This window comes from Babylonia areolata, chromosome 12 (genome assembly GCF_041734735.1).
Source record: "Babylonia areolata isolate BAREFJ2019XMU chromosome 12, ASM4173473v1, whole genome shotgun sequence".
In the NCBI taxonomy this organism is placed as follows: Eukaryota; Metazoa; Mollusca; class Gastropoda; order Neogastropoda; family Buccinidae; genus Babylonia; species Babylonia areolata.
In genome coordinates this window covers 24,993,607-25,021,280 of record NC_134887.1, presented here as the reverse complement: position 1 = coordinate 25,021,280, position 27,674 = coordinate 24,993,607, and the positions used below count along the sequence as shown (strand labels likewise).

The following is a 27,674-nucleotide window of genomic DNA, read 5'->3' as shown; positions in this document are numbered from 1 at the left end:
ACCAAGTAGGAAAAAATAGCACAGTCTTCTTAAATTGTATGAGACTATTGTGCCATAGGTGTTGGTTTTGGAAGTTTTTAATCCTATTGGTTTGTTTTCGAAATACCTATATATAACTTTTCTCCAAAAATCGTTTGCAGTATTGCCAGTATCTTTCAGATCTACAATTCATGTCAAGAATATTTGGCCATTTTCCAGATTGTTTAAAATACCACTTCAGGATATACCTCCAGTTTTCGTCTGTCGTGTTGAAAAGTTTCCCAACCCGCTGTAAATAATAAATTTCTATAAACTAATCATATTTACCATTCTTAATCCCCCTGTATTATAATTCCCTTCCATTATCTTCCTTTTTATTTTTTTCAGATGCTTTTCTATTTGTATATTTTCTTTACTAAAAGATTTTTCAAATAATTCTGTTTATTTTCATGAGGATATGGTCTGGTAAGCCAATTGATTGCATAATATACGTAAACTGACTGACTAGAAAGTATTTCACAATAAATATTTTTCCATATATGCTAAGATCTCTAATACTCCATATCTGAATAAGATTTACTATCTTTTCTAGTTTCCCATCTCAATTATTTTCGATGTTTTGGGCTCTAACACCATTTTGAAAGTAAATACCTAATATCTTTATCCTTTCCGTATTCCAAAAGGAAGACTTTGGTCTTCATAACCTATTCCCATTTTCATGGCTTTTGTTTTCTTTTGATTTTATACCAAGCCTGAGAATGCGGAAAAAGCATTTATGATGCTTGAGACTTAAAACATGTCTTCTTTGTTGCTCAGAAAGAGTTGTGTCATCTGTTAACTGTTTTTCTTTTTTTAATTTGTTTGTTAGTTTGTCCATCAGAAGGAAGTGTTATTCCAGTTGTATTTCTTTTTCTAATTTTGACTGCTAATAATTCTACCGCTAAAATGAAAGCTAAGGGTGAAAATGGACATCCCTGTCTGATGCCACCTGTAACTGAAAATGGCTGTGAAATCCATCCTCCATGATTGATACTACTAAATGTATTTTTGTTTCAGATCTTTACCCATTTTATAAATAGCTTACCAAATCCAAATACTCTTAATGCATGCAACAGAAATTCTTGTGATACTGAATCAAATGCTTTGTAATAATCAAGAGCGAGGAGGTATCCTGAATCATTTGTATGATTCAAATAATCAATAACATCATCCATTGATCTAATTATAGATGAAATGTTTCTTCCTTTGAGATATCCAACTTGGTCCAGGTTGATTAATCTATGTATAACTTTATCTAATCACTTCGCAAGTACTTTTGCCAATATTTTATAGTCTACCTTCGTTAGAGTGATTGGTCTCCAGTTATTTTTTAGAGTGATTGGTCTCCAGTTATTAAAATTATTTTGTGGTAATCATTTGCCTTTATGTAATAGTTTAATTATTCCCTGTTTCTGTGTGTAAGACATTTCTTAGTCTGCAAATGATTCATTAGATAATTAATTACAAGTTAAAAAAAAAATCTAACCCAACAGAATTTTATGAATTCTGTGCTTAATCCATAACTACCTGGAGATGGTCTGTTTTTCATTTGTTTCAAGGCATTGTTGGTCTCTTCTTCTGTGATTAATCCTTCACACAATGATGCTTCATCTTTATCTAACTTTGTAAATTGTTCATCTTTCATAAAATGGCCTATTGCTTGTGTAACCTTATCTGTTTGTGTTGTCTAATTGTAGAGATATGAATAAAACCTGACCTGTTCTTCTAATATTTCCATTTGATTAGATATTATTTCATTGTTGTTCTTGCGAAAACTTGTCATAACATTCCTTTTTTATCTTGATTTAAAGTTGCAAACATTCATATATAACACTTGAACTCGGCTGTATTTAGCTACAGCATAAACTGATTTTTTGGTAAACAAAATTTATATCATTGTTCACAATGTTACAGTGAAAACCTCCTATTCATACACATTGATTAGTCATAATATAAGATGAGTACTTTGTTTACAGGGTGTCAAAGAAGTGGAGGAGACATGGAACAACATCAAGTTCAACGTTCAGGCTTACATGAAGGGCACATCAAACCGTGGGTACATTCTTGGAGCGGTGGATGATGTCCTTCAGAACTTGGACGACTCCTCAATGAATCTCCAGAGTATGTCAGCATCACGCTACATCGGACCTTTCCTCAACACTGTACAGAACTGGGAGAAGTCACTGTCACACATTTCTGAAGTGCTGGATGTAAGTTGTACCACTTTCTGCACTCTGCCATCCTCTCTCTTTCTTGTTCTGTGTTTTGGTAGATTTCAAAGAACTTGTAAAATCATGTCTGCAATAGGTAACCATTGTTTCTACATGTTCTCTTGATGTGAAATATTGTTTGTTTTGATGTGAGCAATGAGATTGTGAGGTGATATTGATGTGAGGTGACGTGATTGTCTATGTGATGTTGATGTGAGGTGACATGAATGTCTATGTGACGTTGATGTGATGTGATGTGAATGTCTTTGTGATGTTGATGTGAGGTGGCGTGATTGTCTTTGTGATGTTGATGTGAGGTGACATGAATGTCTATGTGACGTTGATGTGATGTGATGTGAATGTCTTTGTGATGTTGATGTGAGGTGACGTGAATGTCTATGTGATGTTGCTGTGAGGTGACGTGAATGTCTATGTGATGTTGATGTGAGGTGATGTGAATGTCTGTGTGCTGTTGATGTGAGGCAATGTGAATGTCTGTGTGCTGTTGATGTGAGGTGACGTGAATGTCTTTGTGATGTTGATGTGAGGCAATGTGAATGTCTGTGTGCTGTTGATGTGAGGTGACGTGAATGTCTATGTGATGTTGATGTGAGGTGATGTGAATGTCTGTGTGCTGTTGATGTGAGGTGACATGAATGTCTGTGTGATGTTGATGTGAGGTGATGTGAGGTAATGTGAATGTCTTTGTGATGTTGATGTGAGGTGACATGAATGTCTTTGTGATGTTGATGTGAGGTGACGTGAATGTCTATGTGATGTTGATGTGAGGTGACATGAATGTCTGTGTGCTGTTGATGTGAGGTGACGTGAATGTCTATGTGATGTTGATGTGAGGTGATGTGAATGTCTGTGTGCTGTTGATGTGAGGTGACATGAATGTCTGTGTGATGTTGATGTGAGGTAATGTGAATGTCTTTGTGATGTTGATGTGAGGTGACATGAATGTCTTTGTGATGTTGATGTGAGGTGATGTGAATGTCTTTGTGATGTTGATGTGAGGTGACGTGAATGTCTATGTGATGTTGATGTGAGGTAATGTGAATGTCTGTGTGCTGTTGATGTGAGGCAATGTGAATGTCTGTGTGCTGTTGATGTGAGGTGACGTGAATGTCTGTGTGATGTTGATGTGAGGTAATGTGAATGTCTTTGTGATGTTGATGTGAGGTGACATGAATGTCTTTGTGATGTTGATGTGAGGTGACGTGAATGTCTATGTGATGTTGATGTGAGGTGATGTAAATGTCTTTGTGATGTTGATGTGAGGTGACATGAATGTCCTTTTGATGTTGATGTGAGGTAATGTGAATGTCTGTGTGATGTTGATGTGAGGTGACATGAATGTCTTTGTGATGTTGATGTGAGGTGACGTGAATGTCTATGTGATGTTGATGTGAGGTGATGTAAATGTCTTTGTGATGTTGATGTGAGGTGACGTGAATGTCCTTTTGACGTTGATGTGAGGTAATGTGAATGTCTGTGTGCTGTTGATGTGAGGTGACGTGAATGTCTTTGTGATGTGATGTGATGTGAATGTCTTTGTGATGTTGATGTGATGTGAATGTCTTTGTGATGTTGATGTGAGGTGACATGAATGTCTATGTGATGTTGATGTGAGGATACATGAATATCTATGTGATGTTGATGTGATTTGATGTGATGTGATGTGAATGTTTGTGTGATGTTGATGTGAGGTAATGTGAATGTCTGTGTGATGTTGATGTGAGGTGACATGAATGTCTATGTGATGTTGATGTGAGGTGATGTGAATGTCTTTGTGATGTTGATGTGAGGTGATGTGAATGTCTTTGTGATGTTGATGTGAGGTGATGTGAATGTCTTTGTGATGTTGATGTGATGTGATGTGAATGTCTTTGTGATGTTGATGTGAGGTGATGTGAATGTCTTTGTGATGTTGATGTGATGTGATGTGAATGTCTTTGTGATGTTGATGTGAGGTGATGTGAATGTCTTTGTGATGTTGATGTGATGTGATGTGAATGTCTTTGTGATGTTGATGTGAGGTAATGTGAATGTCTTTGTGATGTTGATGTGAGGTGATGTGAATGTCTTTGTGATGTTGATGTGATGTGATGTGAATGCCTTCAGGTGTGGATGGTGGTGCAGAGGAAATGGATGTACTTGGAGGGCATTTTCATTGGAGGCGACATCCGCTCCCAGCTTCCAGAGGAAGCAAAGAAATTTGATGCCATTGACAAAACTTTCAAAAAGGTCAGAATCTGTGTGTGATTCTGTGTGCGCATATTCTTGTGTATGTGTTTAGCAACAGGTGCGTGAACATATTCATCATTTTCAATTTATTCCAGGTTTCTGTAAAATATTCTGATCTGAAACTGTTTCAAATATATGTTGTTGCTTTTTAAGTTAATTCTATTATACCAGTCCTTAAAATGATTATCTGTGGAAGTCATTCTTTCTGTATGTTGCACTTATTCAACACTTAACCCCTAGGCGGCCTATATGACGAGATGACTCATCATGGCAAGCATGTTCGCTTCGCTGCCACAATGACGAGATAACTCGTCATCGAAATATTCTGACTTTTCCCTGCTTTGCATTCAGTTCGTTGACAAAAATGCTGGTAGCTTTAGCTTGGGGAATTGAAGCGTAAACTCGAAGGAGACAGTGATGAACATTTATAGGGCGATTTGATAGAAAATAAAGGGGAGCAATCAAGAGAGTGGCCAAGATACGACTATCAGTGAGTGATGCCGGCTGTGCAAACCTTAGCAGATGACAGAAAGTGACTGAATTATTAGCAGGACAGTGTGAGCGATTTTCTTGGCACTCAGCCAACGCAGTTTGATGAGAACTGGATAAAGTGACTGTTTGAGAAGGGTGAAGGGGAGGGGGGTGGAGACTGAGGGGGCATGGCCTCACATCCACATTATCACTTGGAGAAGTCACAGTGCATTGTATATCTATCTCTTTTTAATTTTTTTTTTTATTGTGGTTGTTCTAGTATGGTTTTGTGTATGCAGATATCCATTTGTCCAGAAAATATGATATTTTAGTGCAAATTACCTGACTAATGTTAGTAATGAACAAGTTGAAAATGTGACAAAAAACAAAACACTGATTTCAAAACAACAACATGTCACTAAAATTATATAAAATGGGAAAACATCATGTGTTTTGTGTTCTTTATTCATTAACCTTTCAGAAAATATATACTTTTATGGGTCTTTCTCCAATAACAAAGAGCACAGAATTTTTTGAAAATTTATACCCGTTTTTTGTATAAAAAAACCCCCTGGCAAATAGATTTCACTTAAATCTTATTTTCCTGGCAGTGAAAGGGTTAAAAAGATTTTTCCTTTTTTTTGTTGGTTCTAAATTCTTTTGAACTGTTAGACTTTGTCCCACACACCTTACTGTCTCTGTCTGTCTTCCAGAAGAGTTGAGACTGGTATGCTTTAAAAGACTGGTGACAGTCATAGTTGACAGTCATGATGATTATGTTGATTGACATTCTGTTCTCTCAGATCATGACAGACACTCACAAGACCCCACAGATCAAACTGTCCTGCCATGCCCAGAACCGCCTTTCAGACCTGCAGAACTTGAGTGCTGGCTTGGAAAAGTGCCAGAAATCCCTGAATGATTATCTGGATGCAAAGAGAAATGCTTTCCCTCGCTTCTTCTTCATTTCTGATGATGAACTGTTGTCCATCCTTGGCAGCTCCGACCCAGAGTGTGTACAGGAACACATGATCAAAGTAAGTGTCAACTATCTGCTGTCATGGCCTGTGTAACTGAAATGATGTTAAGCATCAGCTTTCAAAGCTTTTTTTATTTTGGTTCCCATCTTTTAGGAATAAAATTGGTAAAATATTTATAATCAGCCATGTTTTATAAAAAATCACTATTTAACCTTTCCCGTACGTCGCCTAAAATTTTGCGCGCCGTACATCGTGGGTGTGCAGAAACCCATGGTTTCTAAGAAGGAATGACCCCTCGCTGTACGTCGTGGGTGTGCAGGCACCCATGGTTTCTGTGTACGAACTAACCCTTCGCTGTACGTCGTGGGTGTGCAGGCACCCATGGTTTCTGTGTACGAACTAACCCTTCGCTGTACGTCGTGGGTGTGCAGGCACCCATGGTTTCTGTGTACGAACTAACCCTTCGCTGTACGTCGTGGGTGTGTAGGCACCCATGGTTTCACTGAAGAAATAAGACCTTGCCGTACGTCGTGGGTGCACAGTAACCCACACCTGTCCGTAAAGCAAATTTAACTTTTCTTCAGCAGACTTGCATGCGCAGTTTCCACTTGTGCGTGTAGGCTATTTACTCCAGTGCTTGACCAGGCGCATTGTGAATAAGTTTTGCCCGTGAGAAGAGAGTGTTGTTACTTACAAAAAACGGTTTTTTTGTTTTTGTTTTTGTTTTTTGTGTGTGTGTGTGTGTGTGTGTGTGTTGTTTTTGTTGTTGGTTTTGTTTTTTTTTTAGCGGCTACACGCCCATCCTCTTTCGGTCAAGGCTATCCCTAGCCAGTGCTGATATTTTTTAGCCCACGCGCGGTGCTGCTTGAGGCAAATAGCAGACTGTATAGCTATGCACAGGTGGCTGCATGAATGTGCGTGTATCTGCGTGTTTACATGTGAATATTATTGCATGTTTGAGAGAGACAGACAGACGGACGTAAAGAGCAACAGACATAGAGAGAGACAAAGAGACAGTGTGTGTGTGTGTGTGTGCAGTGTGTGTGTGTGTGTGTGTGTGTGTGTGCATGGAAAGGCTTATATATAGCGTGTAGGCATATAAAATAGAACAGATTAGGATAAGAATAAAATTTCTATATCAACTAGATTTTAGATCAGTTGATTTCAGACTTACAAAAATATCCAGTTCTTAGAAAGGCACTTTAATTCCAACTAGATAAAAAGCTATCAATCAGTTGCTCCCGATCATTCTCTACAAGAAAAACAGTTCATTCAATATTGTTGAAGATATCTAGTGCAATAAATATTGTTTTCTGAAATTAGTTACAACTTTAGAGTAAAACTTACCGCAGACTTGAACCGGGATACGATCAACAAAAGACAAGGTCACTCTGATCTCTCTCTGTAGCGAGCCCAAGTGACGTCACGTCGACAACGCGTGGCGCAAGCTTTGCATGGGTGGCTCCACACCCACGACGTACGGCGTGCAAGGTTTATTCTTTGGGAGTATGGGTGTCGTCACACCCACGACGTACTGGGACATTAATTGATTAATAACTTCTTTGTTTATGTATAAAAGAAAATAATGTTCAGTGGATATGTAGTAAACTATATTATGGACAAAGTCATGAAATTATGTGGAAGTGGCTTCAATATTACTTGAGTTACAGAGCAAAAACACTTGTCTGGGTGATTTCACACCCACGACGTACGGGAAAGGTTAAAGTGTTGTATCTAAAATTGTTATATTCTTCCAAGCAAATTTTGCTACAGTAACAAGTGACAAGTGTTTCCATTTGATATGTGCAATGACTTTGGTTACAGTAACAAGAGCTGTGTGTGTTTCCCTTTCAGATGTACGACAACATTGGTTACAGTAACTAGAGCTGTGTGTGTTTCCCTTTCAGATGTACGACAACATTGGTTACAGTAACTAGAGCTGTGTGTGTTTCCCTTTCAGATGTACGACAACATTGGTTACAGTAACTAGAGCTGTGTGTGTTTCCCTTTCAGATGTACGACAACATTGGTTACAGTAACTAGAGCTGTGTGTGTTTCCCTTTCAGATGTACGACAACATTGGTTACAGTAACTAGAGCTGTGTGTGTTTCCCTTTCAGATGTACAACATTGGTTACAGTAACTAGAGTTGTGTGTGTTTCCCTTTCAGATGTATGACAACATTGGTTACAGTAACTAGAGCTGTGTGTGTTTCCCTTTCAGATGTACGACAACATTGCCTCCCTGGTGTTTGTGAAAGGCCCCAATGGAGAGATGCTGGCTACAGGCATGAAGTCCGCAGAAGGAGAGGTGATGGAGTTCAGAACCAACATTGCAGCAGAGGGGCGAGTGGAGGACTGGATGACCAGCGTTTTGGAGGAAATGAGGAGGACCAACAGACTCATCACCAAAGAGGCCATCTTCTTTTACAGCTATGAAAAGTCCCGGTCAGTACATCTACATACATTTTTAAAAATCTCACAATATTGAATGCTGTTTAGTTATCTTTTTCTTCAAAGATAATGACAGACAGGATTAAAGCCAGGATCTTTTGTCATGTTGAAAATGTAAAGAACAGAGTACATATTCATTCTGATCTCTTAACAGTTCAGCAGCACTGGGACGAAGTGATTATATAATTCATTCAGTTTGTTCTGTCACTCCCTGTACAAGCAGGCCTGTTTGTGTTGTGTGTCCTGTGGACAGAGTGGATTGGATGCTGGAGTACCAGGGCATGGTGTGTCTGGCTGGCAACCAGGTGTGGTGGACGTGGGAGGTGGAGGATGTGTTCCGCAAGGTGAAGAAGGGCGCCAAGACAGCCCTCAAGGACTACGCCAAGAAGCTGCATAAACAGATTGATGATCTCGTTGTGAAGGTGAGAACTGCATATCTGTGTTGCTTGAGTACATATAACTTCAAACACAAAGAACACACTCACTTTTAGATCATTAAAATTCATGAAAATATGCAACACAATAACTAAAGTAATGAAATTGATATCAACCAGGTTAGAAAAATCACATGTCTTGGACACTAAAATAATAAGTTAAACTAATCATGTGTTCAGCACAATCACACAAAAATTTTTAAAGATAAATATGCATTACAATAGCTTTATGAATAACATTAATGTAGACTACATAAGGAAACATGTCTTATAACACATTGATTAAATAGTGAAATGAATAAATAGATAAATTAATTAATTTAGAAGAAACACCATAGATAATAAATAACTCACTCACTCACATACACACCCAGTCAGCTCACCTACTCTCCAAACACTGGCTTTCACAGTGATATGATAATAGATTTTATCACATTGATGGCTGAACCTTCATGAAATGAGATGAGTATTTGAAGTGTACTTTTCAGTGGTGTGCTTCATTTTACTGAATGAAAGTAATGCAGTCCCAAGAGGAGGAAGTGCAAATACAGATTGATCATTGATGCTCTGACCAATAAGCTGTCTTATCTCAGTGAGGCGACAGTCCCTCATCGATGAGTATACCCATCAGCAGCAGTCAAGTGGTTAATCTGTTCAGTTCCAGTGAATTTTGTTTAAAAAAGTGCTCTCCCCTTGCCAAGGATTTTTGAGGATTCATGATTTAAAAAAAAATTCTAGCACAAAAACTATAGATGATACAGAAAGAAAATAAACATTTTTGTAAAGGAAAATAAAGAAGAAAACAAGCAAATTTCAGCTGGAAATAACTGGCTTGTTGTCAGATTATACTTGTCGAAGAAAATAAAACAGGTAAAAAGTTTATAATAACAATCACAACTCTTGTAGGTTTGTAAGTGGATAACTGTCTCAACAATGACAAATGTGGGTTCAGTCAACATAAAAAGTCCATGCTCTCAGAAACTCAGCAGTAAAGGTTTCTGACACCTGAGGGAATTCCCCTTTAGAGGGGGAAGTTTTTTCATGGCACTCACTCACTTCAGGTTGCAACTGGGCCGATTAAAGCGTCTGCTGTGCATCCATTTTGCCTCCTTTGCAGATAAGTCAGTCATTTGATCAGTGATGAAAAGCATGGAAAAATAAGAATGTGTGTTTCTCACCCCTTGTCTGTCAGCCCTGGGTTTCATGAAAATCCTTGATTATTGACTGTTGTCCATTCTTGGCAGTGTTTAGTGAAAGGACAGTTCACTGACGTCCACAGCCATTCCCTCTTCCACACCCTTTGACACCATTCCTCTCCCTTTTTCCCCCCCTTCCCACTTCAAGCTGTCGTACTGCCCCCTCTTTAAAATGTTGTCTTATTGGAAAATGGACTGAACAAGTGTCATGTTTGTCACTGATGTTGTCATCACCTTCTTGTTCAAACAAATCATCAGACAAGAGAGATGCATTTCCATAATTATACCTGTCTTTGCTGGACAAAGTTTCCCATGTCTTTTTTGCATATAATTATAAGGCAAACCCCACTTTCACACAGGATTCATGTGGTCCAGTTAGCATATCATAATTGAGAAGAAACTGGTTTTCCACATAATGTATGCTCATTTAAATAGTATTTTAAAAATCCAGACACATCAAACTAACTTTCCAGAGTCTGTTTATGTTCATTGAACCAAACTCCAATTGAGGAAAAATCAGAATAGATGCAGGATGTCAGGGATGTCTTATAGGCATTTGGGAAGCACTTTATGTGGGATGTCAGCTGACATCTTGTGTACGGAATAGATTAAATATTTGCTTGTCATTCAATTTTGACTTTAAGTGAAAAGATTTTTTTCTGATTAAAATATATTTTGATTTTTCAGAATGTATATTCCTGAAATCTTTTCTGAAAATTTATTTTCTTTAAGCTTTAGCTGCTGTATGCTCAAGCCTCTCCTTAGCTTTGGAAACATCCAGTACTTGAGCATTCTGACCATTTGTCTGAGTAAGCAGAGATTAGGACATGCACCAGAAGCAAATGAACAAAGAAACTATATAAATGAAAAAGAGGTACTGGTACTGTGACAGTACAGTACACAGTCATAATTGTAATGGTTGGTATTGTACAGGTTCGTTCTCCCCTGTCCAAGAATGACAGATCCAAATACAACACAGTGCTGATCATCGATGTTCACGCCAGAGACATCATCGATGGCTTTGTGAGAGACAGGTACGTACTCATCACAGTTGCCCACACTGCCAGCATGGAGCAGTGGGTGGACATACAGCTCGACAGTCATATTTTGTATTGATTTACTATTAATTCAGTGTTGGACACACACAGACACACACACACACACACACACACATAGACACAGACACCACACTCATACACACACACACGCAGACACACACACACACACACACACCAAACACACACACACACACACCAACAATACAGGCACTGAAACAGTGTGAAGCCTTTCACATCCAACCATGGATATAGCAGCTGTTTAGGGGTAACTGCATAATCAAATGTCCATTTACTCAATTGCATACGCTTACCTCCCTTGCAAATGGCGACAGCCTTGATGAGTGTTTGAAACAATTTCTTAGCCAGTTTTGGCTTGATTTTAATGTATTTTTTTGCATTTTATAAAGCAGAAAGCTGTTGAGCATGTCAACATAGCTGCCAGAATGTACAGTACAGAAGAGGTGGCTAGAATTTTGTTTGATTTACTGCTCAATGTCAACAATAGCAACTATGAAAATATGATAGAAAGCGAAAATGATGATGTTGTTTATCAGCTGAAGTGATTCTGGTTATCCTGGTGATGATTACATGCTACAAGGTACATCCAAAGGAAGAGGGTGGGGTCGTGTCAGAAGGTGGTATAGAAAAAAACCAATATTTTGTTGTGGAGTCTTCATTTTGGGGTTTTCATCTACTATGAAGCCCTCCAGATTAAGGCTTCAAGCTGAAATATTGTTTACAGTGAATATTTGTGTTGTAATATTGTGTGATAGTGTTTGTGGGTGTTTGGGTTGGAGATGGTGCGGGGTGACTATTTATGTATAGTGTTCATGTTTAAAACAACATGATAGTGCAGGAAACAACATAATTGCATTTGGTTGTTGTGTCTAATACATTTACTGATATTTTAGCAGTATTTCCACTTATAAAATAAACAAACTTGAATTTTTTCCAAAATAATCTGTGTATTATCTTCCCCTAATTGGGAGTTATCTCATCCTGTCAACATTGCAGTTATTATGATTATATTCTCCATTCATTTTCCTTCAAGAAAACATATACTTTTATATACTTTTGAGCATAATCTTAAATAATAAATTTTTTTTTAGAGGTTGGTGATTATTTTGCAAAAATCACATATAGTTCTGGAAGTGAAAGGGTTAATGAAACAAATCTTTGGCACAAAGATTAGTAAGTTCAATATGATCTCAGTTGGTGTCTTACTCATTTCAGAATATAATTTTTCTGCCTGGTGATTACCTCTTTGGCAAGATTCACAGTAACATAATCATTTAATTGTGTGATGTGAGGATTTCTGGCTGAAAGGAAAAATTCTGTTAAAAGGAAACAGTTTGTTTATTATATACTATGCAAATATTTTATATGAACTGTGTTGTTTAGTTGTTCACAATTTGTGTTCAGTTGTCACACATGCTTCTACAAGTTCTAGTTTGCAAATAGTAGTGTTGAGGCATGCTGTTAGTGTAAATGACTGTTGTATCTTCAGTGTGATGGACGCTCGGGAGTTTGAGTGGGAGAGTCAGCTGAGGTTCTACTGGGAAAAGGAACCCGATGAACTGGTGATCTGCCAGTGCACAGGTACTTTTGGCTACGGCTATGAGTACATGGGGCTGAACGGGCGTCTGGTGATCACCCCCCTCACTGACAGGATCTACCTCACCCTCACTCAGGTACATGGTTTTCTTTGCCTTTCAGCTGTTGAAGTAGTTCTGCTGGATTTATCTCTAAAATCTGCTTTCTGTCTACTCTCTCACAAAACACTTCTGTTCTGCTGCAAGGACTCTGCTTCTCTAAATGAAGAACACATAAATTGAATCTTATTTTTCTTTTGCTGTTCAGTTGGGCATTCTTTGCCTAATATAGTATTCCACCAGCCTGTTCCTTCAGTGCCAAAAACTTAAGAGGTGCGCATTTATAAACATTATTTATGATGTATGAATATTGTTGTCAGAATAGTATTTGTAAGTGGAATGTTGTCAGTGAGGTAGTTCACTGAATGTTGGTGGACTGTTGCTGCAGGCACTGTCCATGCAGCTGGGAGGGGCCCCTGCAGGCCCTGCTGGCACAGGGAAGACAGAGACCACCAAGGACCTGGCCAAGGCCCTGGGTCTGCTGTGTGTCGTCACCAACTGTGGGGAGGGCATGGACTACAAGGTGATCACCACTACTGATGGCCATCTGTTGTCATCATCATCATCATTGTCATTATCATCATCATTTTTCTGTTGGTGTGTGAAAAAGGGGGTGGTGATGGTGGATGAAATAGGATGGGTAGGTACAGGTTCTGAATAGGATTGTATGGAGTGATTTTAATGTTACAGAACCATACAATAAGCAGTAAGCAGCATACCTAGAATAACACACAAAAGTATAAGTCAAACACGATATCATAAATTACACTAGACATTATGTCATGAAAGGCCAATATAACAAATATCAATACCTTAGGCCAAATCAAATTGCTAGTAACCTAGACCTCTCACCAGTAGATTCATTCAGTGTCCAACAGTGCATATTTGTGAAGGAAATATATAACTATAGGAAGCTGCACATAGCTTAACCACTGCTAATGATCAGTTAACTAGTATTCATAAGCGTTCATCTGTGTGTGTGTGTGCGTGTGCGTGTTTGTGTGTGTGTGTGTGTGTGTGTGTGTGTGTGTGCCGTGGAAGCTGCGATACATAGACTAGAAATGAGTGTGTGGAGGGGGTAGAGGAGGTGCAGGGTAATTTGTGGTGTGTGTGTGTGTGTGTGTGTGTGTGTGTGTGTGTTGGAGCTCATGTACGTTTATATATATTTGACTGTGCTTTCATATCTGTGAAACTGCGTTTTTGGGGCATATCTGTTATGCATGTGTGGGTGTATGTGTGAATGTGTCTTCATGTTTTATATTTATTTGCTTATTTATCATCATTGTTGTCTTATTTATTTAATTGTTTATTTATTATTATTATTATTTTATCATTATTTTCATTACTACTACCTTTTTTTTATATCATAATTATTATTATTTATTTATTTATGTAAGCTTATATATCTATCTATATATATATATATATATATTTTTTTTTTTTTTTTTTCTCAAGGCCTGACTAAGCGCGTTGGGTTACGCTGCTGGTCAGGCATCTGCTTGGCAGATGTGGTGTAGCGTATATGGATTTGTCCAAACGCAGTGACGCCTCCTTGAGCTACTGAAACTGAAACTCATTATGCACAACACACTGACTTAGCTCTCACTTTACCAAATCACACAAATCAGAATACAATTGTGTGTATTTCCACTATGTCTGAACCTGTTACCACTTTGTCTAAACAAAGTATCCCACTAACATAAAAGTACACTGCATCAGAAAAATAAACACCAAATAAAATCTACCTCCTATAACCAGTTCAGTGGAGCAGCCAAGGCACATACATGAGAACAGAGTCAGTAGAGCTAGCCTATCTGTTTACCTTAATCTCACCATCACTTGACATTGGTCAAACAACAAAAACTGACTGTATAAATTGCAAAACAAAACAATCTATTCAGCTGTAACACAGTTCTATGTTGCTTCTGATGCAGTATAATAAAAGAATGCTTGCATTTCATCAATACTTAATTCAACAAACGACAAGTCACAGAAAAAATGGTAAAGACATTGTGACCAGTGACACAGTGTTTTAAACTTTACCACTTTAACCATTTGAACCAAACATGATACCCAACTTGTAACAAAAATGCAAACCTTAAGATACGCATACGGATACGGATGTTTTATTCAGTATAGGCCAGGGCCCCTCATGAAGGGGTGGTGTAAACAAACATTACAGAGGTAATATATTCAGATATGTAACATAACACAGTTGTAACCTGAAAATGAGGAAAACAGTCATTATCTGCATTTAGTCTTATTCACACAGAATAACAAAAAAGCGCAAAACCAGCACACACTCAACTGCATATTGTACTTCTAATCTTTAAGGCTTTATACAAGTAAATTGCTAGCTGTTTATTAACGTGTTCCTTAGTGGATGACATAAGCAAATACAGTGTGAATAAGGAGGGCTGCCTATGAAATTTTGAAGATATCAGCTGATTTCTAAGATCACTTAACACAGGACAACAAAGTACAAAGTGGAGTTCATTCTCTGTCGAACGTTTACATAAAGGGCAAATAAAGTCACTATCTTTATGTTGCCTGTAACGGTAATAATGCATAAACAAATCAGAAATTCCAATTCTAAACTTTGCCATGATACATTTTAAATGTCGATCCATATTCATAGCCAAATAAACTGGTACCATATGTATCAAGTTAATCTGTCCATAAAAATCAAAACGATTACTATCCTGGATATGGCTTGACCATTCCTGCCAACGACAGTCAATTAGTCTCGAGCGAAGAAGAGACAGACAGAGAGAAGGAGATAGTAGGGAAAGGGATGGGGGAGGATACACAAAGACCCTAGCCATTTAGTGGCTAAATTGAAATGTTTACTTTATTTCCTTTTTTCAGCCACTTCAAAAGCAAATCAGTTCACAGACAAACTGGATGTACCCTCATACGAGTCATTGATTTTTGCATCAAACACATTTTTGGTTTTCATTTAACTCTGTAATACCATACCAGTCACCAGTTAATGGGTCACTCAGCATTCTTGTAAAACAGCATCACAGTTCCACTGATGATGCACTGACAGTCAGAAAACCAGTTGCCAAAAAAGCATTAGACAGGGTCTGTCAAGATTCCCTTGTTTGTAATACATTCTCAGGATCCTCAGTTTCTTCAGAAGGAGGAGAAAGGGCCATGTGTGAATGCCAGTTTTATTCTTTCCTCCAAACACAATCTGTGCTTAATCATTAACCCATTGAACCGATTGGATTAAGTCAAGCTGACGAATTCAAAATGAGTGGGGATGGACCACACATACTGCTTTGGCTCACACTGTCTTAACCCTACCTGACCGTTCCCACAGATCCCAACTCACATGGACACTGAGCAGGAGACAGTGGTGAGGGATGGGGTGGGAGGAGGTGGAGAGGGGTGATGAAAGAGTTGGACTATTGCTAGAAGAAGAAAAATTCTAATTTGGTCTTGTGGGCATACTGCCCATACCCTTACTTTCTCTGATCTGGCCATGAGCACTCAGTGACCTCAATAACCGTGGATGAAGGGGGAGAATGGAAGAAGTGGTTGGCTGTGACACCAACACAGAAAGAGTGTGAAGTGTGGATGGAGGGAAGTAGGAGAGAAGGGAGTCAACAAGGGGCAGTGAGCAGATAACATCTGTACAACTTCTGTCACTTCTACAACCATCGCTGCTTATATGCAGGAAAAGTTTTTATTGTTTTTGTAGACATATTACCTGTTATGCTTTACTAGCTTCCAAAGAATGACTTCACTTTCCGTGTGTTGCAGGCTGTTGGAAAGATTTTCTCAGGCCTGTGCCAGTGTGGTGCATGGGGTTGTTTTGATGAGTTCAACCGTATTGATGTGTCAGTGCTGTCCGTCATCTCCACACAGCTGAAAACCATCCAGAATGCACTCATCCTCAACTTGAAAAGATTCCATGTTAGTTGCTTTTTTTCTCTTTTGTTTTTCAAAAATAATTTTGCTGTTCAGGTTTTGTTGTTCTTCCTTTATGGGTTTTTTTTTTTTTTTTTTTTTTTTTTGTTGTTGTCAAAGCCATGTTTGCATTTGCAACAAATCTGGCCAACAGAATAATATGCCAAGCGTCATAACAGTTTTCCATGAATTTGTTCATTTTCTACCGAGGCTTTTTTCTTTCCCATTAACAAAGCATTGCCTGCAATAAAAAAAACAACAACATGTCACTGAACAAGATCTGCCCACCTCACTTTTAATCAGTTACAAAGATTTTAGACAAACACCTGTTCACCAGTATGATATTTGCATGATTTGTACTCAGCTTGCGTTCAGATGTATGAATAAAATTATATATTGAGCATCCTTACCTGACACTGGTGACTGATGCATATTGCAGTTTGAAGGTGCAGAAATCGACATGGACAGCCGTGTGGGAATCTTCATCACCATGAACCCTGGCTATGCTGGCAGAACAGAGCTGCCAGAGTCTGTGAAAGCCTTGTTCCGCCCTGTGGTGGTGATTGTGCCTGACCTGCAACAGATATGTGAAATCATGCTGTTCTCTGAGGGATTCCTCCTGGCCAAGGTTCATTTTGTTTTGTTGCTTGGATCTTATCCCTCTTATTTTTGTGCATGTGTTCAACTTTTGCTATGTTCCTTAGAGATTTCTTCTAGTTTTTGCTGTTTACTTACAGTATTATTATTGAAAAGAAAATTTAGCCATGTTGGAGTACTTCGTTGCATCAAAGTGCGCAAATTTCTTCTTTGTTTTCTCTTTAGTATTCATAGATTACCAGTATTTCATGTGTCTTGACCGTACTTTACCTGTGTTTGATACTTGTACTGATTAGGTGCTGGCCAAGAAGATGACAGTGCTGTACAAGCTGGCCAAGGAGCAGCTGTCCAAGCAGTACCACTATGACTTTGGTCTGCGTGCCCTGAAGTCCGTTCTGGTCATGGCAGGAGAGCTGAAGCGTGGGTCTCCAGATCTAAATGAGGTCAGATAATGCAACTACATTTTGAAGATTGAGAGTTAAGTTTCATGCTCCCCTTGATTTTGTCTGTTTAATTACACATACTTAACCGTGACCCAACTAGTGCAGACTCTGGCAGGGGTCTGACATTCCTGTCCTGTGCAAACTACTATCCACCAATGCAGAGAAAATGAAAGCAACTACGGCCGATAACCTCCCGGAAGTAGGTAACCTCCCCTTTGTCCTGCTAGCTAGCGTCCTCTTTTTCCGGCAGCCATCATGACTCCTGTTCCTGTGCTCTTCATTTGGCTAAGTTTTTTTGTATTTTCTGCCTGTCTGTCGATTCTCTGGCGTTCTTGTTTTTTTATCAAATTATGTCTCCAACCAGGTCACATAATTATGTAGCTTGATTGGGCAATCGTGCTAAAATTAAGGCACGATCGCTATCGATTCGCTGACACTCTGGGCCTTCTACTCCTGGCCCTCTCAACAACGCCAACCCGCCGACTCCTCCACTTCCTCCGCTCCCTCCGGTCGACTCCAGACCTCCACCACCTCCTACACCTCCTCTGGTGACTTCTAGAGGTTTGTTGCCACACACTCAGGTCAGTGTTGCCTTTAATGTCATTTTTATCGATCCGCGAACGCACTCGACGCAATCTGCGTTTTCTCGGCCCTGCCAGTTGACAGTGTACGAGTTGACCTCCTCTATCTCTTTACCCATACCCACAGTTGCACCATTGGAATGTGCCACAATCCCTTTGGGGAAACAACACCACAAAAATAAAAAAAAAGCAGCTTGTTTCGGATCCGCACGTTAGACTGGGCCCTATGTGTGATGCGCCCATGGTGGCGGCCGTGACACCGGATCACGCGACCCCCCACACGGCATGCCTCGACTGTCTCGGATCCAGTGGCGACCGAGGCGCGTAGGGATGCCCTCCCCTGGTGTAGGGAGGAAGGTGGACCACTAGGGGACATGCTTGCCCATACGCGTGCACCCCCCCCTTGTCCGGAGCGCCCGATCCAAGGGATGCAACCCCTGCTTCGGCACCCTTGCCGGTGACCACCACAGTTATTTCCCTTGCACCGGCACTGCTCCTCGCCTACAGTGCGGGTGCGTGCACGGTCCCACCAAGCTATGCGGTGATGACCCCATCTGCCACACCACCAATTGCTGCAGTTTCCCATCCACTAGTGGCGTCTCAGCAAGCTGCTCAACCAAACAACCAGCAACTCATTGTTAACTTGCTGCAGCAATTATGCACCACTCTGCTTCCCCATGCCACACCTTGCACCTGCACCGCCCCTCGCCCACAGAGCAGGTACGTGCACGCCCCATTTGAACTTCAGCAGTGCTGGATTCTTCTGCCCCATTGCCTAACTCTGCTGTTACCCAGACTAATATCGGCACTTCCACGTTGGAGTGCCTCTTAATAACTCAATCCTGCCTCTCGGCAGTGCTCGGGCCGACCTTGTCTAACCCTTTATCCGTCAACACACAACAGCTGAATGTCAGTCCTCTCGCAGGAGCTATTCGCGAGGTTGGGCCACCGTTCAGCTTCAGGGGGATGCACATCCCACGGCAAGCCGACGGACTTGTCACCCCCTCGTCCACGATGCCCACGGCGGTTGAAGCTGTAGTTAACTTTCGCCGACACAGCACGTCACTCCTGCCCCCCGTGCTGTCCACCAACAATATTTTCTTTCGGTTTCTCATGGGGTCCTGATGCCCATTCATGGACTTTACACAACTTTGCATAGCAACTGCACCTTTCTTGCTGTTTCTCAGGCTATTGGCCACTGAACTTTGGGGTTCTTCATCCCCCCACACTTGCACACAGTCCTCTGCAGGCAACCATCCGTATTACCATTCTCTTCCGGTTATACACAATAACAGGAAATAAATCACAGTATTTCCCCTTCTATTCTTTTTGATTTCTTATATAAAAAAAACCAAACAAACAAACAAAAATTTTGTGTATATATATATATATATATATATATATATATATATATACCATATCTTGCTATATTTATACACATTTCTATTGACACTTATTGATGTATACTTATCCCTCGGTATACACATGTGTGTGCGCTTACGGGATAGGTTCATACGACTTTCATATTAGCATGTACAATTTTATTTCTATGTCTGTTCATTGACATCTATTCATTGAGATTCCCTACATCGCAATATAGACACACTTGCAATTGCGTCATTCTGTTCACATGCCCAGATCTCTCTGTGTCTACATACTGGCACTTTATTCATATGCGTATTTACATCTCTTATATATAGGTGCATACACAGATTCCTTCCCATTACGGAGTATGCACACTTACCCATTCACTTGGGTATATCTGTGCACGCTACACGTTTGCTTACACAGCCGCTTATTTCTCGTGACTAGATCTCTTGTCATGTCATTGGCATATTCCTGACACCATCACTTGAGTTGATGGAAGTTTATAATCCCATTGCACATATATGTATTCATTTTCATAAATTCATCCATACCTTGCTTTCGGAGGACGACTGCACTCACAGACAAAACTGCCTCATTCACACCTGAATGTATGCTCCTTCGCATATCAGTAGTGGCTGGTCCTTAGGGACCCACACACACTCCCTTCCCACCCACAGGGCTAAGGATGTCCTCTCTTGGTGCATGGAGGCACAAGGCAACCCAACTCATTTGCCTACAACAATCACCCACAGGGCTAGAGATGCCCTAACCTGGTACAAGGAGGGATGAGGCAGTCCAACTTAGAGGTGCAACTCTGGACACACATGCCCTCATTCTTTCCAAGTTTTAGCGGGCCCAAAAACTGCCCATTGGGCAGGAGACAATCACCCTAAGTCCATCTCTTCCACTCCTCACTAGTAGCAGAAGGCCTGGGTAATAATTGTTTTCCTCTACACTTGGGAGAAAAGGCATATTGATGAGGATGGATGCGTCTCACAAAGCACAACGAACCGTTCATTACCCACAGGGGCGTACCTTTCTGCCAACTCATACCAACACAGCAGATGCTGCATTCAGGCACATTAGTTTGCCCCATCACCTTGCTTGAACAGAGATCCAGCATCGATGTCTCAAACAATTGGCGTTCGAGAGCACTTTCTGCACTTGGTCTTCCCTGCCCGATCCTTTCAGCCTCAACACACAACCACTGTTGTGGTTACAGATGGGCATTCCTTCTCAAGCACTGTCTTTCCAATGAGACACTTCCAGGGGTTTTTAGCCTAGGCAGGCTATCCCAGCCTCCAGTCAAGGGCCTGTCAGAGGATGACTTTGTTTTCACTTCGGAAGCAAGCACCATGTCTTTCAGACACATGGTTGCACCACAAGACCCCGTCAACTCCTTCCGGCTTCCTTACATTTCAACATAACTTGCATGGTGGACACCTTCATCCCTCAAGCACACAGCAGCTGTTTCCTGATTTACCCATGCTGACTGGTGTCCTCCTAGGACCAGTATTGATAATCAGTCGTGTACGACAATGACCATCAGATCAGCAGAGCAGGCAACTGCTGTCCTGACTATTCGGGCTGGAATATGATTATACAATTTATAGTAGAGAGTGTTTTGCCCAAGTTGCATCCCCAGTCCCTCAATCAAGAGGGCCTTTGGACTCACCATTGGGACGGATCCCAAAGGCTAGTTAGCCCTCAAGGCTACAGCACTAAGTCCCAGTGCAATTTGACTTCTAGTCTGAGAGACATACTCCTTCATGAAAGACTAAGCTGCTAATGATTTCACTTTGCAATTCAGAAACCGCTGATAATACAGCTCTCACTTTACTGTTGGCCATACTGAAAACGTATGTCAGATCAGTGATTTGATGTAAATGGCCAGTACAACACATCTACAGCCACTTTCCTCCATCCCAGACTTGGTGCGCACCACACACAGCCAGAGGCCTGTCATGGATCTGGTCCCCTTTCTCACTAAAGAACCTTCAGCAAAAATTTTCCCCATGGAAACCCTGTTCCATTAGGAATTCCACCACAGAATGAGACTCAGTGACCTGAAGGCACATGAAGTGCACTCCCACAGCCTGATCCAACCCAGCCATTGACTGCCGAAAACTTTCTGCAGGTTGCTCCAACATGCCACACTCAGGTAGAGAAGCCACCAAGCCTTCCGCATGCCCCTTCGTGATGGTACCTACCTGGGCAATTACACAGCCCTGTCCCAGAGACGCCAGGGACCTCAAGTCTCTTGTTGCCAAATGTCTGCCCTTCTATGCATAGGCAACATGCCAGTGCTGTCTTTTTTGGCAACGACAGAAAAGTGGGGGGTTGGGGGGGGGGGGGGGGGGAGCGCCTATCGCCTGTCAGCTCTCAGTCTCATGGAGGAGCTCTACAGATCTGGCTGTCATGCCTAAGGCAAGCCCAACAAGGTGGCCTACCTCTGTCTCATGCCACAGTTTCCTCTAAACACATATACCACTTCCACTATCAGCCCACAACCGATGTGGAATCATCAGATCAAACCACATGTGCACCTCCTTGCATTGACGCTCAACCGCACTCGTGAGACAACCCTATAGGGTATGTGTTTCCTTCCCTTCCTTTGATTCGAAGGGCTCTCAGTAAAGTGTGGATTCAACACACCGACCCGATTTTCTTTGCGCTACATTTATCAGCTCAGCTGTGGTCCACAGACCTCTCCCACAATACAGCTGCGGACCTCAGTCTTCTTTGCCCGCACCAATATCCTTAGGTGACACAGTACACTCTACCTTCATCGAATTCTACTTGAGGGACATCTATCGCTTTAGGGTTGATGGCTCAAGAGGTGTTGCCTCTGCAGTGGTCACACAACAGGCCATTGCAGCGCACTGGCGATAGAACAGAAGGATTGAGACTTGATGCCTCCTCAGCCAGAGCACATGAAGTCAGAGCATGGTCCTCTTCTCTTGCCTTAGCGCACTCAACACGGCTGCAAGACATCATGGATGCTGCATACTGGAAAAACTCTGCTACCTTCATCGACTTCTACCTGAGAGACGTCGCATGCTTGCGGGATGATGGCTCAAAAGGCATCGCTTCTGTGGTAGTTGCACAACAGGCCATCGCAGCACACAGACAGTAGAACAGGCAAACCCTCCACCTTGTCGCGCTATTCTGCACTAGTTGGGTCACAGTTAAGTATGTGTAATTAAAAGGAAATTTTCTGTCTAAAATGACGTTTAAATAATATACTTACCGTGACCCAAATTTAAGACCCTCCCGTCCTCCCCGCTTCCTGTTCTCCCTGCTCACTGCACTGGTGATGGCCTATTGCCGTCAAAAGAGGGTGCTAGCTAGCGGGACAAAGGGGAGGTTACCTACTTCCGGGAGGTTATCGGCCGTAGTTGCTTTCGTTTTCTCCGCATAGGCAGATAGTAGTTTTCACAGGACAGGAATGTCAGACCACTGCCGGAGTCTGCACTAGTTGGGTCACGGTAAGTATGTTACTTAAACGTAATTTTAGATAGAAAATTTCCTTATTTATTGTCACTTTCTTTTACTTGTCTTTTTTTTCTCAACATTCTTTTTCATCATGTTGTGGACTTTCCAGTGATACATGTTTTGTGGCACTTTGTGACCATGTGTACTTCCTACCATTTTTTGTATTCCTGTGTTCACTGATTCGTCTGTTCACCTGCTCATCAGTGCAAGATTGACAATGTGTAGGTCAACACACTACATGTGCAATCAGCTGTTGTCGGTCAGCATCACTTCTTTGGACTCTGCACTAGCCACTTGTCTCAGGGATTTTGGCAGAAGTCTTTGTTATCTGGCACTGTGCCTCAGAGTTTTAAGCATGCTTTTGTCAAGCCCCTATTAAAAAAGGCCACTCTCAATCCAAATAGCTTGAAAAACTACTGTCCAATTTTTAATCTAACTTTCTTGTCAAAGGTGTTTGAGCATATTGTGTTGAAACAATTGTTGCAAAATCTGGAGTCTCACAACCTTCTAGAGCCCTTTGTCAGCATACTGTCAGTGCCATTGCACCAAAACTGCCTTGTTGCATGTTGCAACTTACCTCCTCCAGGCCTTTGACAATGGTCATTTGTCTATTCTGTCACTGCTTAACTATTATGATTAACCTATCAGCAGTTTTTGACACCATGGACCATGACATTCTCATGACTTGGTTGCCTTCCACATTTAGCTGCTCTGGACTGGTCCTGGATTGGTTCATCCCAAATTTAACTTGTCACACCCAGTCTGTCCTTGTTGGTCATGAATCTACTCCATCTGTGTTGAAGTACGGAGTGCCACAGGGTTCAGTCCTGGGCCCTGTCTTATTTACTATGTACACATAGCTGCTCAGTTGTGTCATTCATCAGTCAGGTCACTTGTACCACTTATTTGCAGCTGATTCCCAACTTCACAACTATGTTTTCCTTCAGCCTTTCCAAATCTTGCCTGCAATTTTTTTTTTTAAACTAGTGCAGATGTGGATGAGTGGATGAGTGAGATCAAGCTGAAGATGAATGAGGATAAAATGGCAATTAATGCCATTGGAACTAAATCGAAGATTAACCAGGTCACTTTTTCCCCTGTGTCCAGCTGTGGTTGTGACATACTATTCTCCCAGTCAGTGTTACAAGCCTCAGCATCTACACTGTCTATGGATTTGCATGTGAATTCTATATATTTTTGCAAAGTGTATGCTGAAGCTAAACAATTTAGACATTCAGGCATGGCTGAGAGAAAAATAATGTGAATGTTTGTTGCTGATCATGGTTTATGCTGTGCATGCCTTTAACAGCACGTTATGGTTCTGACAGGATGTGGTGCTGATGCGAGCCCTACGTGACATGAACCTGCCCAAGTTTATCTTTGAGGATGTGCCGCTGTTCCTGGGGCTGATTTCTGATCTGTTCCCTGGCCTGGACTGTCCACGGGTGCGCTACCCCAACTTCAATGACGCTGTGGAAGAGGTGCTGCAAGACGGTGGCTATGTTCTACTGCCTCAACAGGTCAGTGTGCACACTCAGCCTTTTTCCTTTGCCACTTTTTCTTATTTTTTCCCAACCCAACTATCAGGTTTATCCTGACTCAATACAAAGTACCTGAAAATGAACTGGAAGTAATTGTCTTAATTAGGATGATTCTCATGTCTCATGGCAGTGAACTGGCTAACTTGAAAGGCTTAAGAAATGACTGTAATTTCTTATCATGTAGGATATGTTGCTCCACTTTCTGTAGTGAGTTGTTTTAAACTTCAGCAGCCCCTTGCTTTTAGCTGATGAACTGAAGGAGAAAGAACACAAGATATCAACCACACACATGTTCCCTCCCAAGAGAGTGGAAAGAAATTATTGTCTAATTACTTTCTCAGTTTTTGCCACTTCCACCATGTTGCAGGGATTGCTTCTGTCTCTGACATCAAGGACATTCTTTCTGTTCTTGTCATTGATTTTCACTAATTGGATGAAATTCATTAAGACCTTTCCTGAATTCTTGGCTCATGTATGTAAACAACATAAGTCAACGAAGTAACCCTGTGTTTTGCTTGTCAGTGTGTATGTGTATGTACATACTTATTCTAAAGAAGCAGAAAAATGTTTCACCAGTCATTTTACTGTTCCAGTTATTTTTCTCTTTCATGAAAATATAACACTTTTATCATTAAAACTGATACATTGATTAATAGCACGTGTGCCATGAGCAGCAAATATTTGCCATGTAATTGGAAAGCAGTCTGAATATAATGTATAGGAAATAATATTTTCAAACAAAATGAGTCTACTTAGTCTTATTCAGAGAATGTTATGTGCAGAGGCTTAGTGAATAATTTCTAAATTGATGGATCTACTTGTGAATGGTCAAGACTCATTATTAGGGACTAAACTAGCACTATGCAGGTGCATCTGATGTTATCATAAAACTGTCATTAAATTTTCCCATTTTCTAAATAGTTCAGTGTGATCATACGCTGCACCACATTTACTAAGCATATGATTGACCAGCAGCATAACACAATGCTCTTAGTCTGGCCTTAAGGGAAAATAAGGATGGGATAGAATGATTGTAAAATATTCATGATAATAAAATGATGCAATGCTGATTGATGTAGGCTGCTCAAGATTTAATTGTTATATTTTTAGCACACAACTTTCAGTACTTCAAGCATTTGTGTTTGATGGCGAGCAAAAATATCATTTGGATTGATACACATAAGTACTGGTTAAAACCCAACTCATTCATTGCAATCAGCATTTTTGGTTTTGTTATTTAGCAGGAATTACAAATGAATCTTGAAGGCTTTGCCACTTGTAGAAATCTATAAAGGAAGTACTGTATGTATCACATTTTAATTTCTATCATTGTTTGTAGAACAGTTATCACATCTTAATTTCTATCAGTGTCTGATATCTGTCATGGTATAATTATAGGAGTTTGGTGCATTGATACTCAGAGAAAACATAATATCTTTAATGTTTGTGTGTGTGTGTGGCAGAGTTGGTGATACAGGTGTGACACTGTGTTGAATGTTAGTGTGTGTGACAACACTGTAACACAGGTGTGACAACATGTCCCATGCAGGTGGATAAGGTGGTGCAGATGTACGAGACCATGCTGACTCGGCACACCACTATGATCGTGGGGCCCACTGGAGGGGGCAAGTCTGTGGTCATCAACACCCTCTGCCAGGCACAGACCAAGTGAGACTGCACACCATACACATCACAGAAATTAAGAACAGATATTGTGGACACCCAGTATGTTTCCAAAACTTGAAGACTTGAAACTGAAAAGCATTTCAGTGGTAGTTATTTGCAGCTTTTTAGTGTCATTGTTTCACAATAATGTGCCCAGAAGTAATATATATATATATATACATGTAAAATGTAACAAAAATCAGGGGGAAAAAAATCAAGAAGGGAGATGGTGGGGGCAGAAGTATTCAAGTCAGCTTCTACTCTGTGACAGGCTGGGAATTCATACCAAGCAGTTCACCATCAACCCAAAAGATCGCAGTGTCATTGAACTCTATGGTATCCTGGACCCTGCCACAAGAGACTGGACAGATGGCCTGCTGTCCAACATATTCAGGGAGATCAACAAGCCCACCGACAAGAACGAGCGCAAGTACATCGTGTACGACGGGGACGTGGATGCCCTGTGGGTGGAGAACATGAACTCTGTCATGGACGACAACCGTCTGCTGACCCTGGCCAACGGGGAGAGGATCCGTCTGCAGAAACACTGCGCCATGTTGTTTGAGGTAATGATGTCTGCAGAAACACTGCGCTATATTGTGTGAGGTAATGATGTCTGCAGAAACACTGCACCATGTTGTGTGAGGTAATGATGTCTGCAGAAACACTGCGCTATATTGTGTGAGGTAATGATGTCTGCAGAAACACTGCGCCATATTGTGTGAGGTAATGATGTCTGCAGAAACACTGCGCCATGTTGTTTGAGGTAATGTCTGCAGAAACACTGTGCCATGTTGTTTGAGGTAATCACGTGTCTGCAGAATTACTGCGCCATGTTGTGTGAGGTAATGATGTCTGCAGAAACACTGCGCTATATTGTGTGAGGTAATGATGTCTGCAGAAACACTGCGCTATATTGTGTGAGGTAATGATGTCTGCAGAAACACTGCACCATGTTGTTTGAGGTAATGATGTCTGCAGAAACACTGCGCCATGTTGTTTGAGGTAATGATGTCTGCAGAAACACTGCGCTATATTGTGTGAGGTAATGATGTCTGCAGAAACACTGCGCCATATTGTGTGAGGTAATGATGTCTGCAGAAACACTGCGCTATATTGTGTGAGGTAATGATGTCTGCAGAAACACTGCGCCATATTGTGTGAGGTAATGATGTCTGCAGAAACACTGCGCCATATTGTGTGAGGTAATGATGTCTGCAGAAACACTGCGCCATGTTGTGTGAGGTAATGATGTCTGCAGAAACACTGCACCATGTTGTTTGAGGTAATGTCTGCAGAAACACTGTGCCATGTTGTTTGAGGTAATCACGTGTCTGCAGAAACA

At 40.9% G+C, this 27,674-nt stretch overlaps 1 protein-coding gene across 1 annotated transcript in view; it reads left to right on the top strand.

Moving 5' to 3' along the window:
- The window catches only part of LOC143288467 (dynein axonemal heavy chain 10-like), a 180,117-nt gene that overhangs the window by 53,847 nt on the left and 98,596 nt on the right, over positions 1-27,674 (top strand). The window contains exons 28-41 of the mRNA XM_076596989.1: positions 1,995-2,228; positions 4,356-4,478; positions 5,753-5,986; positions 8,152-8,375; positions 8,635-8,803; positions 10,945-11,045; positions 12,577-12,760; positions 13,110-13,244; positions 16,493-16,645; positions 17,079-17,267; positions 17,533-17,679; positions 24,452-24,643; positions 26,214-26,332; positions 26,601-26,895. Of these exons, the coding sequence (XP_076453104.1) occupies positions 1,995-2,228; positions 4,356-4,478; positions 5,753-5,986; positions 8,152-8,375; positions 8,635-8,803; positions 10,945-11,045; positions 12,577-12,760; positions 13,110-13,244; positions 16,493-16,645; positions 17,079-17,267; positions 17,533-17,679; positions 24,452-24,643; positions 26,214-26,332; positions 26,601-26,895 (2,499 nt within the window). The remainder of the gene's footprint in view (positions 1-1,994; positions 2,229-4,355; positions 4,479-5,752; positions 5,987-8,151; positions 8,376-8,634; positions 8,804-10,944; positions 11,046-12,576; positions 12,761-13,109; positions 13,245-16,492; positions 16,646-17,078; positions 17,268-17,532; positions 17,680-24,451; positions 24,644-26,213; positions 26,333-26,600; positions 26,896-27,674) is intronic.